The sequence below is a fragment of the Cannabis sativa genome, chromosome 8, assembly GCF_029168945.1.
Source record: "Cannabis sativa cultivar Pink pepper isolate KNU-18-1 chromosome 8, ASM2916894v1, whole genome shotgun sequence".
In the NCBI taxonomy this organism is placed as follows: domain Eukaryota; kingdom Viridiplantae; phylum Streptophyta; class Magnoliopsida; order Rosales; family Cannabaceae; genus Cannabis; species Cannabis sativa.
In genome coordinates, this window is record NC_083608.1 from 48,194,173 (window position 1) to 48,218,789 (window position 24,617).

Sequence of the window (24,617 nt, forward strand, 5' to 3'; positions counted from 1 at the left end):
TTTGTATTCCAACAATACCTGTAACACATAGTTACATTTACAAATAAACAAAATATAACAAAAAAAAGAGATATTTACAACAATTTGTATAATTTAAGATTTTTTTTTTTTTAAAAAAAGAAAAGGTTAGTAAAACTCTACAAAAAAAAAAAAATCCTATTTATTCTTTAATTTATTTATTTTTAAAGAGAATCATAATTCAATCATTTGAAATACAACAGAAAGAACCTTTAAAAAAAAACAACAACAGAAAGAAAGAAAGAAGTAATAAAATTCTCGCATAAAATAAAAAATAAACTCATTTATAATTAAAAATGAACAAAAAATGTTGGGAGCCAAACATGTTTCAAATTGAGAAGCTAAAGGGATTCCGAGGTTCGTGCACTTTCTTAAGTTTCCCCTAAAAAATCTCTAACTGTAAAATAACTAACTTTTTCACATTTCTCTGTCTGTAACTCTCATTCATCACCAAAACAATTAATTACCATTACCATTACCATCCTCCTCATCTTCTTCTTCCTTCAAATCATAATTATAATCATAATTATAATTATCTCATTAATTATAACAAAAATAACAACAAACTAATTAATGGAGGTAGCTAGGTTCCATTGATACACATTATTACTTGTGTAATCTATGGTATTTGCGGAATCCGAGAAGCCCGGAATCCGCAATGGAATCAGATGAATAGAATAATCTCAACCCCGGCGTCCAAATTCCGCCATTTTCGGCGCCAGCTGGGAAATAAACCCGGGACGGAGAAAGCGACTAGTGTGGACGAGCACCCAACACACATTCTATGGAGGTACCAAATCTTAGCACCGGACAGCGACATTGTTGGCCTTTGGAACCACCTCTTTCTCTTCACCAGTTTGGTGGCTCTGTTCATAGACCCTCTCTATTTCTTCCTCCCTTACATAGGAGGCCCAGCTTGCTTGTCCACAGACGTTGATTTGGGGATCACCATCACCTACTTCCGCTCTGTCTTCGACCTCTTCTTCTTCCTCCACATGCTCATGAAGTTCCGCACCGCCTTCGTCGCTCCCAGCTCTAGAGTTTTCGGCCGCGGTGAGCTTGTTATGGACGCAAGACAGATCGCCATGCGCTATTTGAAGTCTGATTTTCTTATTGATCTTGCAGCCGCTATTCCATTGCCCCAGGCATGCATTTATATTTATATCTTCCTTTATAAATTTTCTTTCTTTCACTCTTTTTTGTTTTACTATACTATGTTCTGTAAAAGTTACTAATTGGACCATCTATTCTGTTAAATTGTAAAAGTAAGAGCTTGAACTCAATTTTTCAACAATTTTATTTTTTAATATCATCAATTTTAAGACAATTTCTAATACAAACTAATACAGAAAATGTAACTAGTTTTATCATTCAAATTATTATTAAGTTTTATTTTAACAAAAAATTAATTTAAAGTCCTATTTGTACAATTTTAAAAAATATAAGATCCATTTATTATTTAACAAAATAGAAGGTCTAATTAATAACTTTTACAAAATACAAGATGCAAAATAATATTTACCCTAATTTTTATATAAATTATTTATTATATATGAGTAGATGAACAATTTGTTGGTCCAGTTTGGACTGAGGCAAATTAGGCAAGTCTTAGAAATGGTGCCCCATACAAATCATTTTAAAAATACATACATTTTTCAGTAACTTTCTCAAAAATATTGCATTTTCTTTTGAAAGGGGCTCATTAATAGATGGATTCCCTTATTTATTTTGGGATGTTTAGAGTTTCTAGCTTGAATAACATTATTTTTTTTTTGATGAATTATTCACTTTGCTTTTTGAAAAAATATATATAGGATTCATATTGAATTGAACAATTAATGATATGATAGATATTTGTAATGTTGAGTATTATATCATTTAACATTTCTCATTATTAAATTAAGCTCCGAAATATATACAAAGTGATCATGTAGTAAATTTTTCAAGTGAACATTTATTTATGGCAACAATTTAGTGCATATTTTGATCATTAATTTTTTTATAAAATTTATTTAGGATCCCACTTTTGTAATTAATAAAAACTAAAAACCACACATCAATACAGAGTATTTAAGATGGAACAAGTTGTATGAGTGATCAATATACACATATTATGATCACCTTTCTTATATATTCTTTGTTTGTTTTGTTTTGTTTGTAGATATTTATTTGGTTAGTGATTCCGGGGACAAGAAACTCAAGAGCAGATCATGCAAACAACACTCTAGCTCTGTTCGTTCTCATTCAATACATTCCTAGACTTTTTCTCATGTTCCCTTTGAACCAACGTATTATCAAAACTACTGGCGTTGTAACCAAAACAGCTTGGGCTGGCGCAGCATACAATCTTGTTCTTTACATGCTAGCAAGTCATGTACATATATATATATATATATATTTACACAACTCACTAACTTAATCATTGCAATGTTTTTATTTCAAATCCCAATAAAATACTTTATTTGTTGTTTTTGGAACAGGTATTAGGAGCTTCGTGGTACTTGTTATCTTTAGGAAAACAATTCTCATGTTGGCAAACAGAGTGTACTAAGGAAAGTACCTCAAAACTTGTCCCTTGTATCCCCTCTTTTCTAGATTGTAACAGCTTACAACACCCTGATCGAAAATTCTGGTTGAACGTTACTCGTCTAACCACCAAATGTGATGTATCAAATGATAATGCTGCCTTCAAGTTTGGAATGTTTGAAGATGCTTATGTTAATGATGTTGCCTCCTCAAGGTTTCTTGAGAAGTACTTGTATTGTCTTTGGTGGGGTTTGAGAAACTTAAGGTATGATTCGCATCTTTAATTTGAGAGCTTTGTGATATTTGGTATCTTAAATAACATGAAGATGGTTGTCCAATACAAGATTTATCATTTTTTTTTTATATAAAGTGATATTTTTGAAAAAATTAAATAACTTTTCTGTATATAGAAAAATGACATTTTTTTTTTTAAATTAAGCTGCTCAAAAGGTAAGCCATAGGCGCCTGTCCAGTCTTGGACATAATTGACCTTAAGCACATGCAGGAGGGCCATGATGCAAAAAAGAAAACATTAGGGGTAAAATAGAATTTTTTAAAATAAAAGGGTAAAAATATAAAAAAAAAAATATTTAATAGTAATTATTAAATGAAGTTATATAAATCCGATAGTTAATTTTATTAATATGTTCTAACTACTAATGTAATTAGTAAATTACTATATGGTTCTACTTATTTTCATTTTAAAAATAAAATATGAAATGTTTGATATTAGTCACTAACAATAATATTTTGTTTATCCTTTCCACAACTTCTGAAATGAATTTGCAAAAATAACATAATAAAATAATGCTTCCACTTCTTTTTTTTTTGTTCTGATGCTAATGTTACTTCTATATGTAGTTCATACGGAACGAATTTGGACACAAGTAGATTTATTGGGGAGACAATCTTTTGCATTCTTTTATGCATGATTGGTTTGATTTTGTTCTCACATTTGATTGGAAACATGCAGGTATTATATTTTAATTGATTTGTCTTTTCACAATTCACTTTTTTTAATGTATGATATTAATGAATGTTGTATTTTGAATAATGGTTGAAAAGACATACTTACAATCAATGACGGTGAGACTTGAAGAATGGAGAGTGAAGCGAAGAGATACAGAGGAATGGATGAGGCATCGGCAGTTACCACCAGATTTGCAAGAGCGTGTTCGTCGATTCGTGCAGTATCAATGGCTTGCCACACGAGGTGTCAATGAGGAATTCATACTCCGTTCTTTACCTTTGGACCTTCGTCGTGAAATTCAACGCCATTTGTGTCTTGCACTTGTTCGCCGAGTAAGTTTTTTTCATACTCCAATAACTCACTATTCATATAGTAAGTAATGTAGATATCATATTGTTATTGATGTAATTTAATATTAGATTTCACTTATTATACTTTAACAAAATTGTTATTTATAGACCACCACCTCATGATGGTATTACACAACTCCATATTCTAAAAAATGTGATTCAAGTAATTAGTTGTACGAGTACTTATTTTATTTTATACACATGTGATTAATTATTCAGAATTTTATTTTGATGTCATAAATTATTCAAAAAAATATACCTACTATAAACTATTATGATGGTATAAAAAAAATTAGAATATAAAGCATGTTTGGTATTATTTTTTATTTTTTGTTTTTAAAAAATTGTTTTTAGAAATGAAAACAAAAAATAGTTTTTGAAGTTTTTAAAAACAAGTCATGTTTGGTTAGTGTTTTTTAAAAATAATATTGATCAAAAGTGAATTGGTTTTTAAAACAGAATACAACATTGTTGTTTTCAAAATTCTTGTTTTTTGTAACTTTGTTTTCTGAAAACTGTTTTCAAAGAACAAGGCCAAACAAGCCAAATTGTTTTCAAAAAACAATTTTCAGTTTTTAAAAACAAAAAACAGTTTTTTAGTTATGATGCCAAACATGCACTAATTTCTCTGGATCCGAAAACATAAATGGCAAAAATGATGCCTCAAGCTAAGCTAAGAAGCTCCCTAACAATATAATACTAACTGAGATTGATAGTTTGCATTATGATAACAGAGCTCTTGGTTTCTCAATCATTTAACAGGTCCCCTTCTTTTCACAAATGGATGACCAACTTCTCGATGCTATATGTGAGCGTTTAGTGTCATCACTGAGTATCCAAGGCACTTACATACTTCAAGAAGATGATCCTGTAAATGAGATGTTGTTTATTATCAGAGGACAACTCGAGAGCTCAACTACTAATGGTGGTAGATCCGGGTTTTTCAATTCCATAACTCTAAGACCAGGAGACTTTTGTGGTGAAGAGTTACTTACTTGGGCCTTGATGCCAAGCTCTAGTATGCACTTACCTTCTTCCACTAGAACAGTTCGAGCATTGACTGAGGTTGAAGCTTTCGCGCTTAGAGCTGAGGATCTTAAGTTTGTTTCGGGTCAGTTCAAGCGAATGCACAGCAAGAAACTTCAACATGCTTTCAGGTATTACTCTCACAATTGGAGAACATGGGGTGCTTGCTTTATACAAGCTGCTTGGAGAAGGTATAAGAAAAGGAAGATGGCAAAGGAGCTAGCTATGCATGAGAGCTCTTACTACTATAACCGAAATTCAGGACAAGAGGGTGAAGAGGAGGAGGGTGGGATATTTGAGATGAGTGAAAGTGAAACACCTTTAACTGGCAGAGCTAGCAATGCCCAGAATTTTGGTGCCACAATTCTGGCTTCTAAATTTGCTGCAAATACCAGAAGAGGGGTTAACCAGAAAGTTCAAGCCACTGGCCCTTCTACTAATGCTTCTTCCACTAGCTTAAAGATGCCTAAGTTTCTTAAGCCAGATGAGCCTGATTTCTCTTTATATCATGAGGATGATGTGTAGTGAAACTAACCAGTTTAGAAAGAGTGATGTAAATGAATACCAATAGTTTAGTGATACCAGTACTTAAATCTCAATTTGTGGCATTTAATTTTGTTTTTATAGGAGACTTTGTTGGAATAATAGTAATAGAATTGAACAATATAAACAAAGAGAAAAACAAATGAAAACTAACATGGAAGACTGATACTAAAAGAATAGAATGAGTTCATTTTTTTATACAATATTGAGTTCCTTTCTTTTCTTTTTCATAATATGGTTCAATCAAGTATGAATTCTGCATCTCAAAGTTCAGGTTAAGTAGAGGGAAAGAAATTCCAGAACTTATCGCAGATATGGATTTCTTAGATGTTGTCAAGTTTAAATTTTGTCTATCTTGTTTTAGTGTCTGATCATTTCTTATGATGTACTAAAAATATTGACTTGACAAGACCTTATTATCCCTTCCTAGTTTGTCATACTCAAAATTCAACATTTCATTTGCTTCAATTCAAACATGATAACATTAATAAGAAACATAGAATAATTACTTTTACATAATTAAGTGTCAGTAAGTAAATACCAAAAAGCCATTTGGAGAGGTTCCCATTTGGACAAAACCATTCAAATCTGCAAGGTTTGGATGTTTGATATGTGCTTAATTGCCACAGGTTGCTCATTTGATATAAAAATAACATTTGAAAGAGCTACTATGATGGATAATCCAAAAACATACTCTTAGATAAGGTGATATGGACTTTATGTGAATTTTTTAGAAAATGAAAAGATTTTTTCTTTTTCTTTTTTTGGCAAAGTTTTAACATGACCAATTACTTTTGATTCACAAAGATTGTTTGTTGCAGCATACACTTCCCCAACAGGTACAAAAGAATAAACACTTTTAATAAAAAAAGTGGCATGTTGTATTGTTTTGTATAAGAGTTCATGATTTAGCTATCATCCAGTTCTCTTTTCTTTTCTTTTTTTTCTCTCTTCTTTTTTATATTATTCAGGTTTATCATAATTAGTTTACAATGTTTAGTTTTAAGATTTAAAAATTTGTGTTTAACTACTCATAGTGACAAATAAGTTAGCTAGAACAATGTTGTGTTGTTTCAAGTTTAGTTGGTTAAAATTTCAGCCTATAAAACTGAAATATCACTTGAAACAATGCATCACAAACCAAAAACGAAATTTTTATTAGAAAATTTTCAAATTAACCATTATCTACAAATACAACAAGTAATAAGCAACTATAACCCAACTTTAATATTACTAGAACTAGCCAAAAGAATTACCCTTTGACTAGTAGTAACTTATTTATGACACTTTACTTCATAATGAAACTGAACCCTATGGCTAAAACAGATTTCAGTATATAAACTAACAAAATACAATGAAACTGAACCCTGCCGTATAAGTACAATGAAAACTACCACTTGAACCAACTTCCATTTTCCTTACATACCATCTCTATTATATAAAGCATAATCTTACTCATTAATATATTACACTTGATCAAACTTAACCAGTATTTGATAATTTAAAAATTAGAGAAGCTATATTTAACATTAATAATACCCCACACCCTCACAACGAGAGAGTAAAATATTTTTTTTTTTTTGGAAAACAAACAAAACTTCAGAATAATTATGAAATTGTTATTAAAGTAACTCTTATACCCAACTTCTAAGGTAGGGGTGTAAATTCAATCCGTATTATTTTATTCATAGTACAACCGATTTGTAATTGTGTGGATTTTATTTTTTTTTATCCAATCCAATATGCACAAAAGCTCAAAACTTATCCAATCCAATCAGTAAAAGTGAAAAATTGTAACGAGATATTATTACCGCAAAAAATTAAACTTAAGTATTTATTTACAACTGGAAGTTAAATTTAGATATTTATGCCAAAATTACTCTTTTTTTTTTTATTTGAAACAAGTTAATTAAATTATTTTGACCCCTCATTGCAAAAAAAAAAAAAATTATTTTGACCCCTCATATATCACAATAAAATAAAATAAAAAACCAACGACAGTTAACATGTGCATTATATGAGGGAAACGACATAAAGGGCAACGACAACAACTTTCGTGTCTTCGCGAACAAGCAACGAATCTCAAATAATAGAAAGAGAAAAAGAGAGAAAGAAAAGAATCAGAGCACTTTTCAGCAGAGACTACTCTCAACACACACAGGTTAGGGTTTTTAATTTGAAATCTTCTCGAAAACACTGCCTACAGTTTGACAGTATTTGTATTCTATTTCGTTTGCTTCAGTGTTTACTCGGTTAACAATCGCAGGGTTCGTGAACAATGGAGAAAGATCCAAAGGTGGCATCGGAAGACCCCAAGGTCGATTTGTTTGAAGATGATGACGAGTTTGAAGAATTTGAGATCAACGAAGGTATTCTTTCACTCTTATGTGCTTTTTATTTTCTGATCATGTTAGAATCGTGCTAAAACTTTTGTGCTTCTAGTTGTGTTAGTCAGGTGACCTAGAAATTGCTATCGTCGGTAGCCTAAAAATGGATATGGAATTTTATTATTGATGATTTTAGGGATTTTTTATTCCCTAAGTTGATTTTAGGGATGGGTTCTTCATGGCATGGGCTAATTGGTCGTGTGAGGTTTTTCATATCAGATTATTATATTTCTAGAAAGAATCTGTTTATGGAGATTGGTTATGGTATCAGGTTTAATCTTTCTAAGGTAGAAAGAGAGTATTTTATGAGGAAGTGTCCCAGTGGAACATGAAGGTTTTGAGGGATTCTTTTAAGGTGTTTCGATGTTTAATCATTTAGGTGTAGATACTCTGTGGCAGGGAAAAGGATAGTATTTGTTGATGTTTGTTCTGTGGGAAGAAAGACTGGATGAAAGGAGGTACATCTGCATTAGTTGGGGATGGAAAAGGGAGAGGAACAATCGAACTTTTCTTTTGTTGTATGGTAGTAGAAGGCTTGAAATTAGTTGATAATGTAAGAAAATAAAGAGGAAAAACGGGTTTTTGTTTGGAGAGTGACCTTTCTATTACTTGAGTATAATGTTTCTCTCCTGAACTCTACGATTTGGATTGATAAACTTTTGACTCAAAACTACTGATTTGAATTCCATTTCACCCTATTAAAGTTGTTCCTACCAATAACTAACATACCCCAAATTCATCAACCGATCTACTAATTCATTAACTTTTCTCTTCGAACAACTACACTATTGGGAGAATTTGATGATCAAGTTTTGACAAATGCTTAGACTGGGTAATTAATTAGGTTTTAATGAGATTTAAGCTTGAAGACTGCATTGGCTTCTTTCCCAGTAGATATTAATTCTAAACATATTGATTAGAGATACCTACAAATCTAATTTTTGTATGTAGTTTTTACATATTGTTATCAATGTGCTTCCCCTGTTTGCTTTCTTGGTGTTTCTTCATGGTTCATTCTTATGTCTTCATTATATTCTTTACCTATTTATGTATATGTTGACAGAGTGGGATGTGAAAGAAGAAGGAAAAGAAACCACACAGCAATGGGAAGATGACTGGGATGATGATGATGTCAATGATGACTTTTCACAGCAGCTAAAGAAAGAGTTGGAGAGCAATGTTGCAAAGAGCTGAACATTTGAAAAATTTATGTTGCCTTGGTACTTTCCCTTTTCCTTGATATTAGTCACACCTTGATGGTAGCTTGAAATGTATCATACTATTGCCTCCTTTATAGAGTGAGAAGCTATCTACCCAAACTTTGAATGTTAATTTTTAGATAGAGCAAATTATCAGAATTTCTGTGTTGGTGTTTCGTAAGTTCGTATTGAAATAATTGACAGCTCTAAGTAGTCTTTCTTTAGAATGATTGTTGTTCTGTTATGCTAGTCAAAACTCTCCATGTTGGAGTGATAAACAGACTATAAAAATGCCGAAGAACTACCTCTCTCTCTCTCTCTCTCTCTCTCTCTCTCTCTCTCTCTCTCTCTCTCCCCCCAAAAGAGTTGTAAGTTTGAGATTAAGCTGTGTGGGTCCTGGCATGTTGTTGTCTGACTCCCTCTCTGCCCCAACTTACTTAATACTAAGCAAGCATACCAAGAACTCTGATGATTCTTTGGTCGGCACTCTTTTACTTTGTTTACCCTGCCGGTGAGTCTCATTTTACGTCCCTAGGATCATATTAAAAGCCAAAGTGCAGTAGGTGTTCTTATTCCTCTTTCAATTGACAAATCTGTAGTGTAAGCAGGACCCTCCTTTCATCATCCTTTTTGTTTTTCCTTAATTATAGAAAAATGATCAAGGCTAACCTCCGAGCTCCTCTCTCCAACTCGAGTAAGAGAAGTGGGAATTGTTCACAACCTATCCTTTCCTTCGTTCCTTCACTTTATGGGGTTGAGCTCCTTTGTGGTTCATGGCCGTGCTTCGTGTATTATTCACAAGCTCACCGGTCACCCCAATCACTGGTTTTATGTTTGAAATCAGTTCTTTTGTTTGGAAAATTTGGGTAGTAGATTCTACTTTTGGTTTGGGTTGGATTATGTTTCTTAGATAAATTAGGGGGTCTCCATTACTCTCACCTAGTTGAAATTTTCTCAAGTGGCAGCTGCTTTTCTTCCTAATTGATTAGGTTTCTTGGGAATTTGTAGTCTTGGTTTTTTCCAACATTATTATTTTCTGGATTTTTTTTTCTTAACTTGTTTTTAAAAAATGTTGTAGATTGTAAAAGATAATAAAAGTAAATATAAATAAGGGGAATTTTCAAAAATATTTGTTTCTATGTTTCATTTATAATTTTACAATGTTAAGTTTTTATTTATAAAATACACTTTTAAAATTTTAAAATTACAAAAATAAATACATATAGGATTTTTTTTATATGGAGCCTACTATATTTATTTATCGGTGGGGGCATCCCAGAGTCAATATCTGGGAGACATTAAGTAAAAGTAGTTTTAGAAGAGTGTGACACACTGAAACATAATCTCTTTTTTCCTATTTTTTTTTTTTTTTTAAAAAAACTTTCTTTTTTTTTATTTTGTTTTTTCCTTAGAAATTTATAGCAAGCCTCTTTCTTTACTCTCTCTTCTAATTTCCTTCAAATCTGAGATGCGAAAATTATCCATATATGGAAATTTGGGTACCGACTTGGTAGCAACGACATTGCAATGAGAGAGGAGGAGATCTCGATGCGCTAATGGCGACGACCATGCCAGTAGATTTGGGCAGAATTAACCTTGTGAACGAATTTGAGTAATGATAACGGAGATTTAGGCAGTGACGACAAAGTATCAATCCTTGTTATACTATCAATTTCCTAAAGATTAATTAGGTTTTTTTTTTTTTTCTTGATTAGTTGTTTTTAAGAAAGATTTATTGTAGTTGTAGTTAGAATTCTACAATATTTATATTATTTCATCAAATATTTCATAATTATTATTATTTGTGAGATTTTAAAATTTTAGATGTTAAAATTTTAAAAATTACAGTTTCTAAAGTTTTTTTTTTTTTTGGGGGGGGGGGGGGGGGATTTGATAATTAAGAATTTTGTTTGATCTGGTTTTAATCTTAAAGGTATTGTGTGGTTTTAATTTTAAGATTTTGCATATGTTTGTTCTTTTAAGAATTTTTTTATCATATATCCCATAATTTAATGTATCTCATAAAATAAAATTTTAATAAATGACGTGTCAATACCGTATACACACCCATATCCATGGTCGATAATTAAAGATTGATAATTATTGTTAATTTTTTTTTTACATACTAAATATGAGAATTTCTTATGGATAATTACGTAAAATATTTACATATTTACGTTTAAAATTAAATTTTTTTTTTAATATTTTTACGGTATTCTATAAAAATATAAGAAAATAATAAGAAAATTACTCGAAAGTAATAAAAAAATAACAATAAAAACAACATAAAAAATAACATATAAATGACAAAAAATTAATAATAAAATAATAAGACAACATAAAAATACATAAAAAGACCCTATTTTATATAAATAAAATCTAAAAGTCTGTAAAAAATATTAAAAATTCTATACAAACTGTATTTTTGTATTTTTCTTTTTGTTATTTTTCGTTTTTTTTTTTGAAATTATCTCAATTTATTAACTTTTATTTATTATTTTTCTAACCCTTTTTTTTCCCCTTTTCTTACCAAAATAAAACTTTCAAGAGCAATTTGCGGTGAAACTCTTTTATGTTTTAATTTTTTTACACTTAATCCTCTTATCTTTTTTTTTTTTTTTGTGGCAAACTCTCTTATGTTTAAGTTTTAATACACTTAACCCCCTTATTTTTTTTAGTGGCAAAATCCCCTTATATTTTAATTTTTATATACTTAATCTCTTTGTATTTTATTTTGGTGGCAAAATCCCATTAAGTTTACTTTTCTTTACAAATTTAAAATTTTAGTTAGATATTACCATTAAATACTAACTGGATTACTACTGTATTGACTTTGAGCTTTTACCGTTACGTATACACAGGTGTATACGGTGGTTATCCAGTTGATATTTAACTGACGTGTTAAATTTGTAAAGAAAAATAAACATTAATGGGTTTTGCTAAAAAAAAAATAAAGGAGTTAAGTGTATAAAAATTAAAACATAAAAGGATTTTACTTAAAAAAAAATGTATAAAAGTTAAAACAAGTTTCGCCACAAATTGCTCAACTTTCTTTTTTTTTCTTTTTTTTTTGATTCAAGCGTTTATATATTACACAATACATAACCTGGAACTCGAACCCAGGACCTCCAACACACACACCCTCCTATGGCCACTTGAGCTAGCCTCAAGTGGTTAAATTGCTCAACTTTCAAACATAGCAAATTTGGGCTTTGCAGTCTCCTAACAATAAATATAAATGTTATTGTTGATAGTGGCACTTAATTCAAGTCATGGGAGTCCTACAATCACAGATAAGTCTCTCTCGGGTAGGTGGTGGCTGCTAACTGCTAAAGCCAAAATAAATGCTGTGATCTCTCCCTATTTATACAGATATATATTTATACTCCGATTTGACACATGTTAATAAGTCACTAAAAATTAGCTTAATAGTGAAAGAGAAATGGGAAAAAAGAAGAGGTCTTGGTCACCTTTAAACTATTAAGCTAATATATAATTGTAAAATACAATTACGCTACAATAAAAAAAAAAAATTTGACACATGTTAATTAAATAATTATTATAAAATATTTTTAATTAGAGTATTTTTAATAGTATTTTTGTTTTTTTTAATTAAAATAGTTAAAATATTAAACTATATTTTCTATTGTAGTTAGTATTTTATAATTTAAATTTATTAAATATAAATTTATTTTATAAAATAATAAAAAGTAACAGTATTTTTAATGAAGATACTATTAAAAAAATTTAACAAAAAATAAAGAGTTCCTTACTTTTAGAGAATTTTCTATTTATTCTCTATTAATAGAAAGTTATTTTTTTTTTTTATAGTTAAAGCTCATTTAATCTCACACCCTATTTTAACTAAAGGTGTGTGAGCATAATTGAAGATGTTCTTACGATGTACCACCTTTAAATAGTGGTAAGTACTAGTGTCTAATATTTATAATCTATATATATATATATATATGAATTGGTTTTCAATGGGTATAACATATTGATGAGAATATTAAAATAAACTGTAATTAAATATCAATTTAAAAATTTTAATTTCTAAAAATGACATTTTAATTTAATCACCGATAATAAAAGAAAGAATAGAGTTTTCTTTGATTAATTTTATTATTTAATTTTTTTTTTACACTATATATGTTTATATTTAGTATTATTTTTATTCGTGTTTCTAACTCAAGTGGATATATAAGAGCTTCATAAACTTACATACCAAACATAAAGTATAATTGAAATTGATCATTCATTAATTTTTTTTTTTATTTTTAAAGAAAGTTAAAATGATAAACTATAAATTGTTCTGTGGTACGGATCTGACATAAGTAGAAGTCTTTATATCTATTATTATCTACACCCACTATATTGTTTTTTGTTAAATGATCTAGACTTGTCATGATCATAAACTTAATAGGTAACTTTAATTTATTAGAATTATTAAAGATGAACAACTTCGTTCTGAAAAAAAAAAGAACTACTTGTACATACATCCCAATTATTTGCGTGATACACACTTTGTCCCAAATTCATCAAAGCGATCTTAATATAAAATTACATAATCACATACTATTTATGTATAGGTATATATATATAATCCCAACGGTAGCTTCCTCTATTTTTAGCGATATTATCATGGATGTTTCTAGTCTTCTATTATTTTTTTTTAATGTAAATGTCTCTCATGTCAAACGTAAAGCTAATATGGCTGCTGACGGTTTGGCAAAATTTGCACTAGGGGTAGATAAAGATCATTTTTGGTCGGATTGTATTCCTTCGCCTATAAATTCTGTTATTATAAATGACTCTTTGGTTTAATTTATAATAGCAGTTTTTTCCTAAAAAAAAAAAAAGAGTAAAAAAGTTATAATATAAATTTCGTGTCCAAGTTCCAACAAAGTTTTTTCTGCCCTCTAATTTGTTTCCAAGTTATAATTAAAAGCATATATATTTGACATTATTATTAAGCCAATTAGGATTTTTGCCCCCTCAACTTTGCCATGTACCAAATTATGCCCCCTGAATTTTTAAGGTTATTGAAAATGCCCCATGAACTATTGAGATTGTTGGATTTGAGGACTTTTGTCTAATTTTATTCAATTTTACTATTTCAATGATTGTTTATGTACTAAACCATGTTCCCCAGACTTTGATATCTACCAAATCATGCCCTTCGAACTTTGACATGTACTAAATTATGCCTCTAAACTTTCATCCATGTTAGACTTTTTTTACTAAAATTAGAGAAAAGTCCTTAAATCCAACAATCTCAATATTTCAGGGGGCATTTTCAATGACCTTAAAAGTTCAGGAGACATGATTTGGTACATATAAAGTTCAGGGCCAAAAATCATAATTAGCCTTATTATTAATATATGTACACGTAATTGCCTTATGTTAATTAGAGCATCACCATGGAGAGCTACACGTGTTTTGCTAAAATTTAAACTTTTAATTTAAGCGTTTATATATTACAATCATGTTTTACTGGGACTCGAACCCAGGACCTCCAACACTCACACTAAAATTTAAAATATAAAATATGTGTTAAATTTAGGGTAAGTTAAACATTATATTAAATTTGACACAAAAAAAATATTAAGCCAAATTTTAACTTACAATAAAATAAACACGTTTTTTTTTTAATTACTTCTTTGTCACTCATTAATAATATTTATTATTTAAAAATATTTTTATATTTATAAAATATTAAAAAAATAAATAAATAAAATTAATTATTTTATATATTTTCAATGAACAATGGTTGCTTGTTTCTTTAAGTTATTATTTGAAACTTTTGTTGTTATCCAGGCATAAATTGTAGCTTTAATAGTTACATAACTTGCGTTGGATTAATCTCTTACTCTTGGATTACCTATTAGTTCCTTTGAATTCGACAGCTTAGTATTGATTTTAGTTTTTTCAAAGAGATCTTCTTTTTGTAATGAGCTAGGTTCTTTACTTGATGATATTGTTAGTTTTTTTGTTTAATTTTTTTGAGACATCTCTATTTTATATTCGTCGTACGACTAATAAAGATGCACATGAATTAGTAGTTTGTGCATTCAAGATTAGGGGTGGGCATCATCCAATCCAATCCAATTGAACCGAACCGATCCAATCCAATCCAATTACAAAAAGTTGGATATCCAATTACAATTGGATTGGATTGGATGCTAAAAGTTGGATTCTAATTGGATTGGATCGGTTATTGGATGTCAATCTCAAAATCCAATTAAAAACCGATCCAATCCAATAACATTTATATATATTAAAAAAATATTTATATAATAACAAATATTAAAAAATATAATAAATATTTATTATATTTTTATTAAATTTTTTTTGTATGTTGAATTTGTAACACTTAATTGTTTAGTGTATTTATTTTCATGATGTTTTGTTCTATTTTATTACTTAAAAATGTTGTTGTTTTGATTATTTAAAACTTTTAGCTACAATACACTTGTAAGAATAATATATTTATGAAGTATTAAACTTAAATAAAAAGTGATACTTAGTTTTTTTACGTATTTTTCTTTATATTTTTAAGTTAATATTGAAATTTAGATGTGTAATTGGATATCCAATTAAAAAACCGATCCAATCCAATTAGTAATTGGATTGGATTGGATTGGATTTTGAGGTCTAATTGGATTGGATCGGATGATGATTTTCCAAATCCAATTACTAATTGGATTGGATCGGATGAGAAAAAAAAGGTTGGATTGGATCGGATGCCCACCCCTATTCAAAATGGATGGCAAGCTAGTTTAAATAGATAATTTTTTATTATTTCTTTATAATATATTAAACTCTGATGTTTTTTAATGAAAATATGTTAGTCAAATAAAATAATAATAAAATTCAAATAACTTTTAGTTAAATCGTTTGGTTTTTTTTGCAAATTTTTTCTTGAGAGCCACTAATATATATAGTACTTGTATATTTATATATGACAAACTTAAGTCTAGATATCTAAAAGCTCTTTATTTGTATTAAAAAAATAGGTTTCCATTATTATTTTAAAAATAATTATATTTATCTATTATAAGATTAGTTTGTTTAATGTGTATATATAATTTTTAAATACTATATAATTTTTTAACATACATTAACTAGGTGTTCGTATAAGAAGTAATAAAAAAAAATAGTTGTGAAAAGACTCTTTTGAAGTTCGCCCAAACCTCCATATAACTAGAAATGACTCTGGAAATGTGACTATAATTCAAATTGAGAAAAATATTTTAAAATATAAAACTAAAAATTTGAATCCATGGGAAGATCTATATATTTTGTAAGTTAAAACCCATGTATAAAATTAGAGAGAAACCAAAATCAAATTTATGAATAACAGAGTTTAATAAATATATTTTGAAAAAAATTTAAAGTACAATTTTAGTCCAATTATTTTTTTATAATTGTGTACCTTAAAATTATTTTATCAAATAGTTTACAGACTAAAATTAAAGTTCGCGTATAAGAAATGTATTAGACTAAATTTTCACTCTTGAAATATAGAATTAACCTATATAATTTATTAAATTAAAGATTTTATCGTAAACTTAAGCTAAATATTCAAAATCCAAAACAACCTCCACCAATGGATTCCTATATAATAATAACGTTTTTGTCAAAGTTAAATGGAATATTTTAATCAATTTTAATATGTTGAAAATTAGCAATATTCTCGTTAACTTGTAATTAAAGATGGTGTAATATAAAGTCCAATTCTAATCACGTATGATAATTAAAGCAACTCATGCACATAATACTATGAGCATTGTTATTAAATACTAGTAGTGCTCAATACTAGTGTCTCATGATTAGATCATCTCCAATGCAAGATGTAAATATTGTATTAAATTTGACACAAAAAAATGATAAATATCATTTTAGACTTTGTATTTTGAAAAAGTTACAAATTAGACTTTTTATTTTATTAAATGATAAAATAGACCCTATATTTTTTAAAATAGTAAAAATAGGACTTTGACATCAATTTTAAATAATTTTATTTTCTAATATAATCAACTTTAACATAATTTCTAACACGAACAAATACAGAAAATGTAATCAATTTTGTCATGACATCTCTAGATCGAATTATTATTAAATTTTATTTTGACAAAAAATCAGTTCAGAATCCTATTACAAGGTCTATTTTGTCATTTAACAAAACAAAAAGTCTAATTGGTAACTTTTATAAAATACAGGGTCCAAAATGATATTTATCCCACAAAAAATAAACAAATTTTATATTTAGCATAATATTTACTATGTTGCTCCAATGCACAATAACATTTTAAGAAATAAATTGGTCTAAAAAGTAAAATATTATTAATGACAAACAATAAATTAAATATTTAAAAAATTACTAATGACAATATTCTAAATAAAATGTATGTATCAAAGTATTTTATTAATGATTAATGAAAAAATGTAATGTAAAAAGTAGTATTTATTGTGTGTCAAATTTTACACAATATTATATTTTGTGCTAAATTTGGTCTAAATTTTAGTATGCGCTAAATTTGGCACAACTACCATTAGAGTAAATTTTTATTGAAAAATACTAAAAAAATAACAATACATCACTAACTTAGCACTTTATTAATAATGCTCTTAATTATTAATATTTTTTTTAATAATTACACTAATAACTTCTAGAGACTAATAGTAAATTTTAACAATTCTCTTAACATATGCATGCTCTCACTTTTCACTTGTCCCATTACAAAATTTTAGCTATTAAATAGATTTGAATCCTACAATGAGTTATACGTTGAAAAGTAAACAAACACAAGAGACCTTTTCAAAAGAAAAAAAACACAAGAGATACAAACCAGTAAGAAAAAAAAAAGCAACTTCATGAAAACATGAACATTAGTCAACTCAAGTCATTAATGATGATGTTGTTTGTTTTGTTTTGTTGATGAGAGTAGCAAATCTAAGGTTTCCCACGATGACCCACCTTTTTCCACCGCCTTATGTGCCATAACTGCAAATTCTTCTGCCTTCTTCCTCACCTCTTTCCCCACCTCTCCTTCCATTAACTCCTTCACCATTTTACTCACTTCTTCACTCTTCACAATCCCATTCAATGATCCATCACAACTCTTAACTCTCACCCCAACCTTAATCTCTTCCGCCACCATTTTCGCATTTATAGGCTGCTCCGCCATCATTGGAAAACCTAGAATTGGCACTCCAGCACTTAAACTCTCCACCACTGAGTTCCAACCACAGTGACTGAAAAACCCTTTAACGCTTTTGTGGTTCAATATCTCCATTTGGTCAACCCAACCTCTCACCACTATTCCTCTGTTTTTCACTCTGTTTTCGAACTCTTCTAAGAACTTGTTCTCCTCTGGCTCTGATTTTCGTAGCGCCCAGAAGAAATTTACGTTTGAATCTTCCAACCCTTTTGCGATTTCTCTAAGTTGTTCCGATGAAACAGTTGCTTGAGACCCAAATGCCACGTAAAGAACCGAACTCGATTCCTTGTCGAGCCATGGATGAACAACAAGGCCTCTGTTCTCTGTTTTCGTGGAGTTCGATGATGACATGTCATGTAAGCTAAGAGGCCCAACAGGCCATGATTTGGGCCGAGCCTTTTGGTTCCAGTAGTCGGCGAACACTGGCTCCAGCTCATAGAAGCTGTTGTAAATCATACCAAAACTATTGTTTGTGGCCTCAGTAGCTTTTGACATGAATTCATGAGCAAGAGACTCATCTTTATCCATGTGAACACTTGGGTCATATTCGCTTCGGGCGAGTTTAATCCAAGGAAAATCAGGAACCACTGTCTCTGTCTCTGTCTCTGTCTGCTTATTGTTATTATCATTATCTTGCTCAGACTTTTTAGTGTTAAAAAGAGAATGGAACACAGCCATTGCATAATGTGACATACCGTAGAAAACGAGCCGTGGGAATCCCAGCTTGGAGGCCGAATCAAGGGTCCACCAGAGAAACCCATCAGAGACCATGAAGCTCACTGGAGATTGAACATTCTCCAGAGCTCGATCTAAGTCGGGTTTCATGTGTTGGGTGCCCAACACGAAGGAGTGGAACATGGACATGGACATGGTTGGGAAAGCCTCGGTACTCTCTACCCCGGTAGGGACTCCCGGTATGTTTTTCGGGAAGGGAAGCTCAACGATGGCAGCTGAGGTGCCTGCGAGAAATTTGGTGATGAAGGTTCTGTTGGCGGGAGTGGTGAAGATGGTAATTGTCACATGGCGGTTGAGGAGGACACGAGCTAGGTGAAGGAGTGGAATAGTGTGGCCTTTTGCCATGAAAGGGAACAAAACTACGTGATGATGATGATCGAGATTTGATGATGAAATTTTGGTGTTCTGAGACTCTGACCCCATTTTCAGATTGCCTTGTTATTTTATCTTCTTCTCTCTTTTGAATGATTCTTGTAAGTTATGAATCTATGAGTGTATGAGATTACGTTTAGAGCTTTTCATATATAGACAAATAAAGTAATGACCAGGAAACCATACGATATGATATTTAATGTTTCTGATTTTTTTCTTCAATTGAATGGACTATAAGGATTCTCTGTCTAAAAAATCCATGTCTTAATCCTTATTCATAAATCAAATCAATACAACTAATAACAATCTCAAGCTTTTAATTTTTTTTTGTTTTTGTTTTTGATCTAGGATTGTTTGTCTAAAAAATCCATGTCTTACTCCTTATTCATAAATCAAATTGATACAACTAATAACACTCTCAAGACTTGGTTGGTATGATGTCTTACTCCTTATTTAATAAAATATTATATTTGGTATTGGCTTGTATTAATACTTAATAGATTGTGTAAAGTTATAATATATTTTTAATAAACTCGACCCAAGTAGGGTCTAGGTCCGGATTCAGGTCTGAGGTCTAAGTCCAAATCTGAATTTTGGGTTCGAGTTCAGATCAGAGATTAGAGTTGATCCCGAATCTTTTGTTATATATTAAATAATACAAGTTACATTGTATTAAAAATTTTAATTCTAATAATTAGTACAATACATTGTTTTATCCAAATATAATTTTATTTATTATTTAATACAATAAAATCCTACCGCATACCAAACGATTCTGCAAGCTTTTAATTTTGAATTTTTTTTTTTTAAGTTAAAATCAGATGCCAAACTTTTTTTTTTTTTTGATTTGTTTCTAGTTTTAGCATTTTGAATAACTCGAGATCATTTATTGATGTAGTTTGGTATGATCGTTTTCACACTGTTAAGTTTCAAAAAAAATCTTAGAATAAATTTTGTAATTAAAAGTGGCTTGTTAAAAGTTCAAGAGTATTCAGAATTTTTCATATGTTACAATTGAGACAAAAAGTTTATGGTACAAGCTTTCGGGTTGAAACAGTTTTAGATTTTGCTTTTAGTGCTGAGAGTGTTTGTAAAATATTCAATAGAATTCAATCCGCTTGATCTAAACCATAAAGTATAGATTGAATGTTGATTAACTAACTGATTTAATTTAATTTACACATATTTATATATATTTTTAAAAAAATTATATATATAATTAATTTTTTATTGTAAAAAAATAATAATTTAAATATCTAATACATATCATATAAATATAATTAAAAACTTAATAAATCAAATATTATACATAGAGTAAATAGTGGTTATTTTAATCTATTATTGATTGAATATGGCATAACCTATATGGGTGGACGTCGAAGCTCCTTTCTTCGGCCGTGAGGTTTTTTTAAAGTCAGTGATTTAGGCGATTCCAATTTATACTATGGGGCTATTCCACTTTCCTGTCAGTATTGTGAATGAAATTTACTGTCTTTGTGCTCATTTCTGGTGCGGGGCGGGACTCGAATAAACAAAAAATGTATTGGTACACTTGGTCGAAGTTATGCTAGCACCCCTAGCTTGCATAAAATAGATAGTAGTATGGGGTTTCGAGATATGTTCTTGTTTAATCAGTCTCTGTTGGCAAAATAGGCAACACGTTTGTTTAATTTCCTTTAGGCTAATTAGGAATTTTTTCCTCTGAACTTTGACATGTACCAAATCATGCTTCCAAACTTTTTTGGACGTTAAAAATTCCCCCTAAACTATTGAGATTGTTAGATTTAAGGACTTTTGTCTAATTTCATTCTATTTTATTGTTTCAATGATTGTTTATGTACTAAATCATGCTCCCCAGACTTTGATATCTACCAAATCATGCCCCTCAAATTTGATTCGTACTAAATCATGCCCCTTAAACTGTCATCTAGGTTAGAATTTTCTTACTAAAATTAGATAAAAATCCTTAAATCTAACAATCTTAATAGTTCACGGAGCCAAAAAAGTTCAGGAGCATCATTTGATGTCAAAATTCAAGGAAAAAAATTGCTAATTAGCCTTTTCTTTATTCATGCTTCTAGGTAATGAAAGGATTCTATTATATGTGCATAGTTCACTGATAGATGGAGTTGAAACTAAGCAAACATTGTTTTTATGGAAGAGTAGACCCCTTAAAAGTTTTTTTAATAGATTTCTTTATCTATTTTGACATTTAGAAAATATTTTTAATCTAAATGAAGAATGACCTACGCACATTTTTTTATGATCAAAATTTACTTATGAAAGAAAGAAAATATTGTGTGGTCTATTGATAAATAGATTTGTTGTATAATGTATTGCATAATTTAATTAGATAATCAAAATTAAAAAGCTAGAAACACTGACGTGAGTGTTTATTAGATTCATATAATTTTAAAAGTACTGAGATAGTGATATACTGTATACAAATAATGCATGCATGAGAACATGGTATATAATATATCTATATATATATATATAGTTCATATTTTCCCATGTTACTTACAATCAGCAATTAGGCATCATCATGCATTGAAAATCATTCTTACTCTTAGAGGACAATGCTTCATTGATGAGAGAGTCCAATGCTTGCCATGATGAACCACTTTCTTCCATACCCTTCTTAGCAATGGCACCAACTTCCTTCACCTTACTCCTCACCTCCTTCCCTGTCTCTCCTTCCATTAACTCCTTCACTTTCTTCTTCAACCCTTGGCTTTTCACAAACCCTTTTGTTGAACCATCACAGCTCTCAATTCTCAGCCCAACCTTGATCTCTTCCACCACCATTTTCGCATTCAAAGGCTGGTCCGCCGTAAGGGGCCACGCCAGAATGGGTACTTGGGCGCATATGCTCTCCATCACAGCATTCCAACCACAGTGACTTAAAAACCCTTGTACACTTTGGTGATTCAATATCTCTCTTTGCTCAACCCAATCCCTAACCACCATTCCCCTGTTAGTTTTTCTCACTCTCTTTTCGAACCCATCAATGTTATTACTCTCATCATTCTCCTTCTTTCTCAATACCCACAAAAAATTGACCTCAGATTCTTCCAACCCAATTGCGATTTCTTTGATTTGTTCAGAAGAAATCTCAGCCTGAGAACCAAACGCCAAGTACAGAACAGAGCCCCCTTCTTGATCTCGCTTCTGGTCTAGCCATCTAATGATCATGGAGTTGTTTGCTGGGCCTGTATTCCTTAATGGGCTTCCCAAACATAGAGGCCCAATACACCAGGATCTCGGCCCAAAGTTCCGACTAAAATAGTCAGCATAAGTTGATTCAATGCTGTAGAAACTATTCACAATCATGCCGAAACTCCGTGACGTGGCTTCCATTGTTTTGCCAATGAATTCTGACCCGGGATTAGGATCCGAAAACATAGGAAGGTCGTCCTTTCGTATTTTAATCCATGGGAAAGGAGGGACAGTGATTGGTTCGTCGTTTCGAACACCGTGGAATAGCCCGTACTGGATCGAAACTCTAATCAGGACCTGAGCGTAAGTGGACATACCGTAAGAAACGAGTCGTGGGAGACCCAATTCGGACGCCGAATCTAAGGTCCACCATAGGAATCCATCGGAGACGATGAAGCTCGGAGAAGGATCCAGATTCCTCAAAGCTCGGTCAAAATCAGGTTTCATGAGAGCTGTAGCCATGGCGAAGGACGGTACCAGAGACATTGAGGGAAGAGAATCCGTACTCTCTACTCCGGCCGGGATTCCGGGGACACTTTCAGGGAAAGGGAGGTCGATAATGGAGACGGAGGTGTCGGAGAGAGAGTTGGCTATGAATGAACGGTTGGCCGGAGTGGTGATGAAGGTGACGGGAATATTGCGGCGGAGGAAGAGACGTGTCAGGTGGAGAAGTGGGATTGTGTGGCCTTTGGCCATGAAAGGGAATAAGACGACGTGATGACGTGGCGGTGGTGAAACGGCACCGTTTACGAAAGACGACTCCATATATATTTTTTATGTGTGTCAAGTTAAGGCTGATAGGAATATATAATTAGCATGAAGAAGAGTAAGACAAATTAACAACTAATAATTGATACTTTACAGCGTGTGAGCTCTTAATAAAAAGTTAATATATGCTACAAAATAGAACCAAACACTAGCTTAACACACACTACCCAACGGTTATTAGCTTAAGACTAGGAAGTAACTTACCAAACACTCTATTCCTATTATTACTCTACTAATAACACATCATACTCTTATTACTAACCCAATAATTGTGTAGTTATTATAGGATAGGGAATGAGAAAATATAACTTCAATTGAAGATTGACACTACTTTAAAAGTGCATTTGGAGTTTGATACTACTGACTCAAATAGTGTGTGTGGATACAATTAATATTGAATTAATTGGTGCTCTTAATGAAATCACCAAAACACCAATAGTTAGGTAACGGGTCCTCTTCAAAACAAGATAAATCTCTAAAATGTATTCTTCGAGAAAATATTAATCTCCCAATTAAATTAAAGTTTTATTTTTTCATTTTTTATCTATAATAGCTACACAATTATATATTTATAAATTTTTACACTATTTACAAATTACTAAAAATCTTATAAAATAGAATAAAAATTTTATTTTATTGAAAGAAAAATTAGATTGTTATTATATTTTTTTTTGAAAATAATTGTTATTATATTTTTAGTGTCTTAGTTTGGAAAATTATACAATTTTTTTTATGGGGAATTTATACTGTAAAATCACCCCAAATTATGTTATATTTAAATATCACTTGTGAATAAGGTTCACACGAGCTCTTGAGATTCTGCATTAATTTATGGCTTTTCAATTATGTTATTTTCCGTTAGTTATAACTTATAAGGTGTTGTAGAGCCTAAAATTTACAATGATCAAAATGAATGTTTGTGGGCATTCATAATTTGCGAAATAAAGACAAAGGATGACCATAAAATTTTGGGACATCGAGGTAGTGTCGACCGAAAGTACTCCGACGATCAAATCAGTAAACTGTAAACCTATAGTATAAAGTAAAACAAAATAAGAATGTAAATACATGCTTCTTGATTAATGGTTGTCCGATCATCGACAGTCAAACCTTGCTCACCGACAAGGCCAACTCAAGGATGGGGTAGCATGGGCCCATGCCCAAGGCCCCTACTCAAACCCAAAAAGCCTTTTTAATAAAAAGGCCACAAATTTATTTTTTAAAAAATACCATATTTTATATTTTAACTATTATTTAGTAAAAAAAATACCTAATTCATT

At 30.5% G+C, this 24,617-nt stretch overlaps 4 protein-coding genes across 5 annotated transcripts; 2 read left to right on the forward strand and 2 right to left on the reverse strand.

The window, feature by feature from the left end:
* The first annotated feature begins 464 nt into the window (after positions 1 to 464).
* LOC115700870 (cyclic nucleotide-gated ion channel 18) lies at positions 465 to 5,650 on the forward strand. Its single transcript, XM_030628534.2, has 6 exons — positions 465 to 1,163; positions 2,180 to 2,392; positions 2,499 to 2,809; positions 3,406 to 3,517; positions 3,610 to 3,846; positions 4,627 to 5,650. Exons 1-6 carry the CDS (start codon positions 687 to 689, stop codon positions 5,413 to 5,415), a joined length of 2,139 nt encoding a protein of 712 aa, XP_030484394.1. The 5' UTR covers positions 465 to 686; the 3' UTR covers positions 5,416 to 5,650.
* A 1,811-nt stretch (positions 5,651 to 7,461) lies between these two features.
* On the forward strand, positions 7,462 to 9,246 carry LOC115701005 (protein DSS1 HOMOLOG ON CHROMOSOME V). Of its 2 annotated transcripts, none has more exons than XM_030628688.2 (3): positions 7,462 to 7,594; positions 7,676 to 7,802; positions 8,884 to 9,246. In XM_030628688.2, the coding sequence occupies exons 2-3, from the start codon at positions 7,712 to 7,714 to the stop codon at positions 9,012 to 9,014; spliced, it is 222 nt and encodes a 73-aa protein (XP_030484548.1). In that variant the 5' UTR covers positions 7,462 to 7,594; positions 7,676 to 7,711; the 3' UTR covers positions 9,015 to 9,246. The 2 variants fall into 2 exon arrangements, with proteins under 2 accessions (XP_030484548.1, XP_030484549.1); XM_030628689.2 differs by having other exon boundaries at positions 7,468 to 7,594; positions 7,700 to 7,802.
* Positions 9,247 to 17,617: 8,371 nt separating this feature from the next.
* On the reverse strand, positions 17,618 to 19,674 carry LOC133030004 (UDP-glycosyltransferase 90A1-like). The gene has a single exon (XM_061102165.1). It carries the CDS (start codon positions 19,399 to 19,401, stop codon positions 17,929 to 17,931), a length of 1,473 nt encoding a protein of 490 aa, XP_060958148.1. The 5' UTR covers positions 19,402 to 19,674; the 3' UTR covers positions 17,618 to 17,928.
* Positions 19,675 to 21,713: 2,039 nt separating this feature from the next.
* LOC133030005 (UDP-glycosyltransferase 90A1-like) lies at positions 21,714 to 23,671 on the reverse strand. The gene has a single exon (XM_061102166.1). It carries the CDS (start codon positions 23,332 to 23,334, stop codon positions 21,877 to 21,879), a length of 1,458 nt encoding a protein of 485 aa, XP_060958149.1. The 5' UTR covers positions 23,335 to 23,671; the 3' UTR covers positions 21,714 to 21,876.
* Between the last annotated feature and the right edge of the window lie 946 nt (positions 23,672 to 24,617).

Coding starts and splice junctions, on each gene's coding strand:
- LOC133030004 (XM_061102165.1), bottom strand. CDS start 19,401: ATGGGGTCAGAGTCTCAGAACACCAAAATTTCATCATCAAATCTCGAT.
- LOC133030005 (XM_061102166.1), bottom strand. CDS start 23,334: ATGGAGTCGTCTTTCGTAAACGGTGCCGTTTCACCACCGCCACGTCAT.
- LOC115700870 (XM_030628534.2), top strand. CDS start 687: ATGAATAGAATAATCTCAACCCCGGCGTCCAAATTCCGCCATTTTCGG. Junction 2,810..3,405: donor TGGGGTTTGAGAAACTTAAG/GTATGATTCGCA, acceptor TTCTATATGTAG/TTCATACGGAACGAATTTGG. Junction 3,847..4,626: donor GTCTTGCACTTGTTCGCCGA/GTAAGTTTTTTT, acceptor ATCATTTAACAG/GTCCCCTTCTTTTCACAAAT.
- LOC115701005 (XM_030628688.2), top strand. CDS start 7,712: ATGGAGAAAGATCCAAAGGTGGCATCGGAAGACCCCAAGGTCGATTTG. Junction 7,803..8,883: donor AGAATTTGAGATCAACGAAG/GTATTCTTTCAC, acceptor ATATGTTGACAG/AGTGGGATGTGAAAGAAGAA.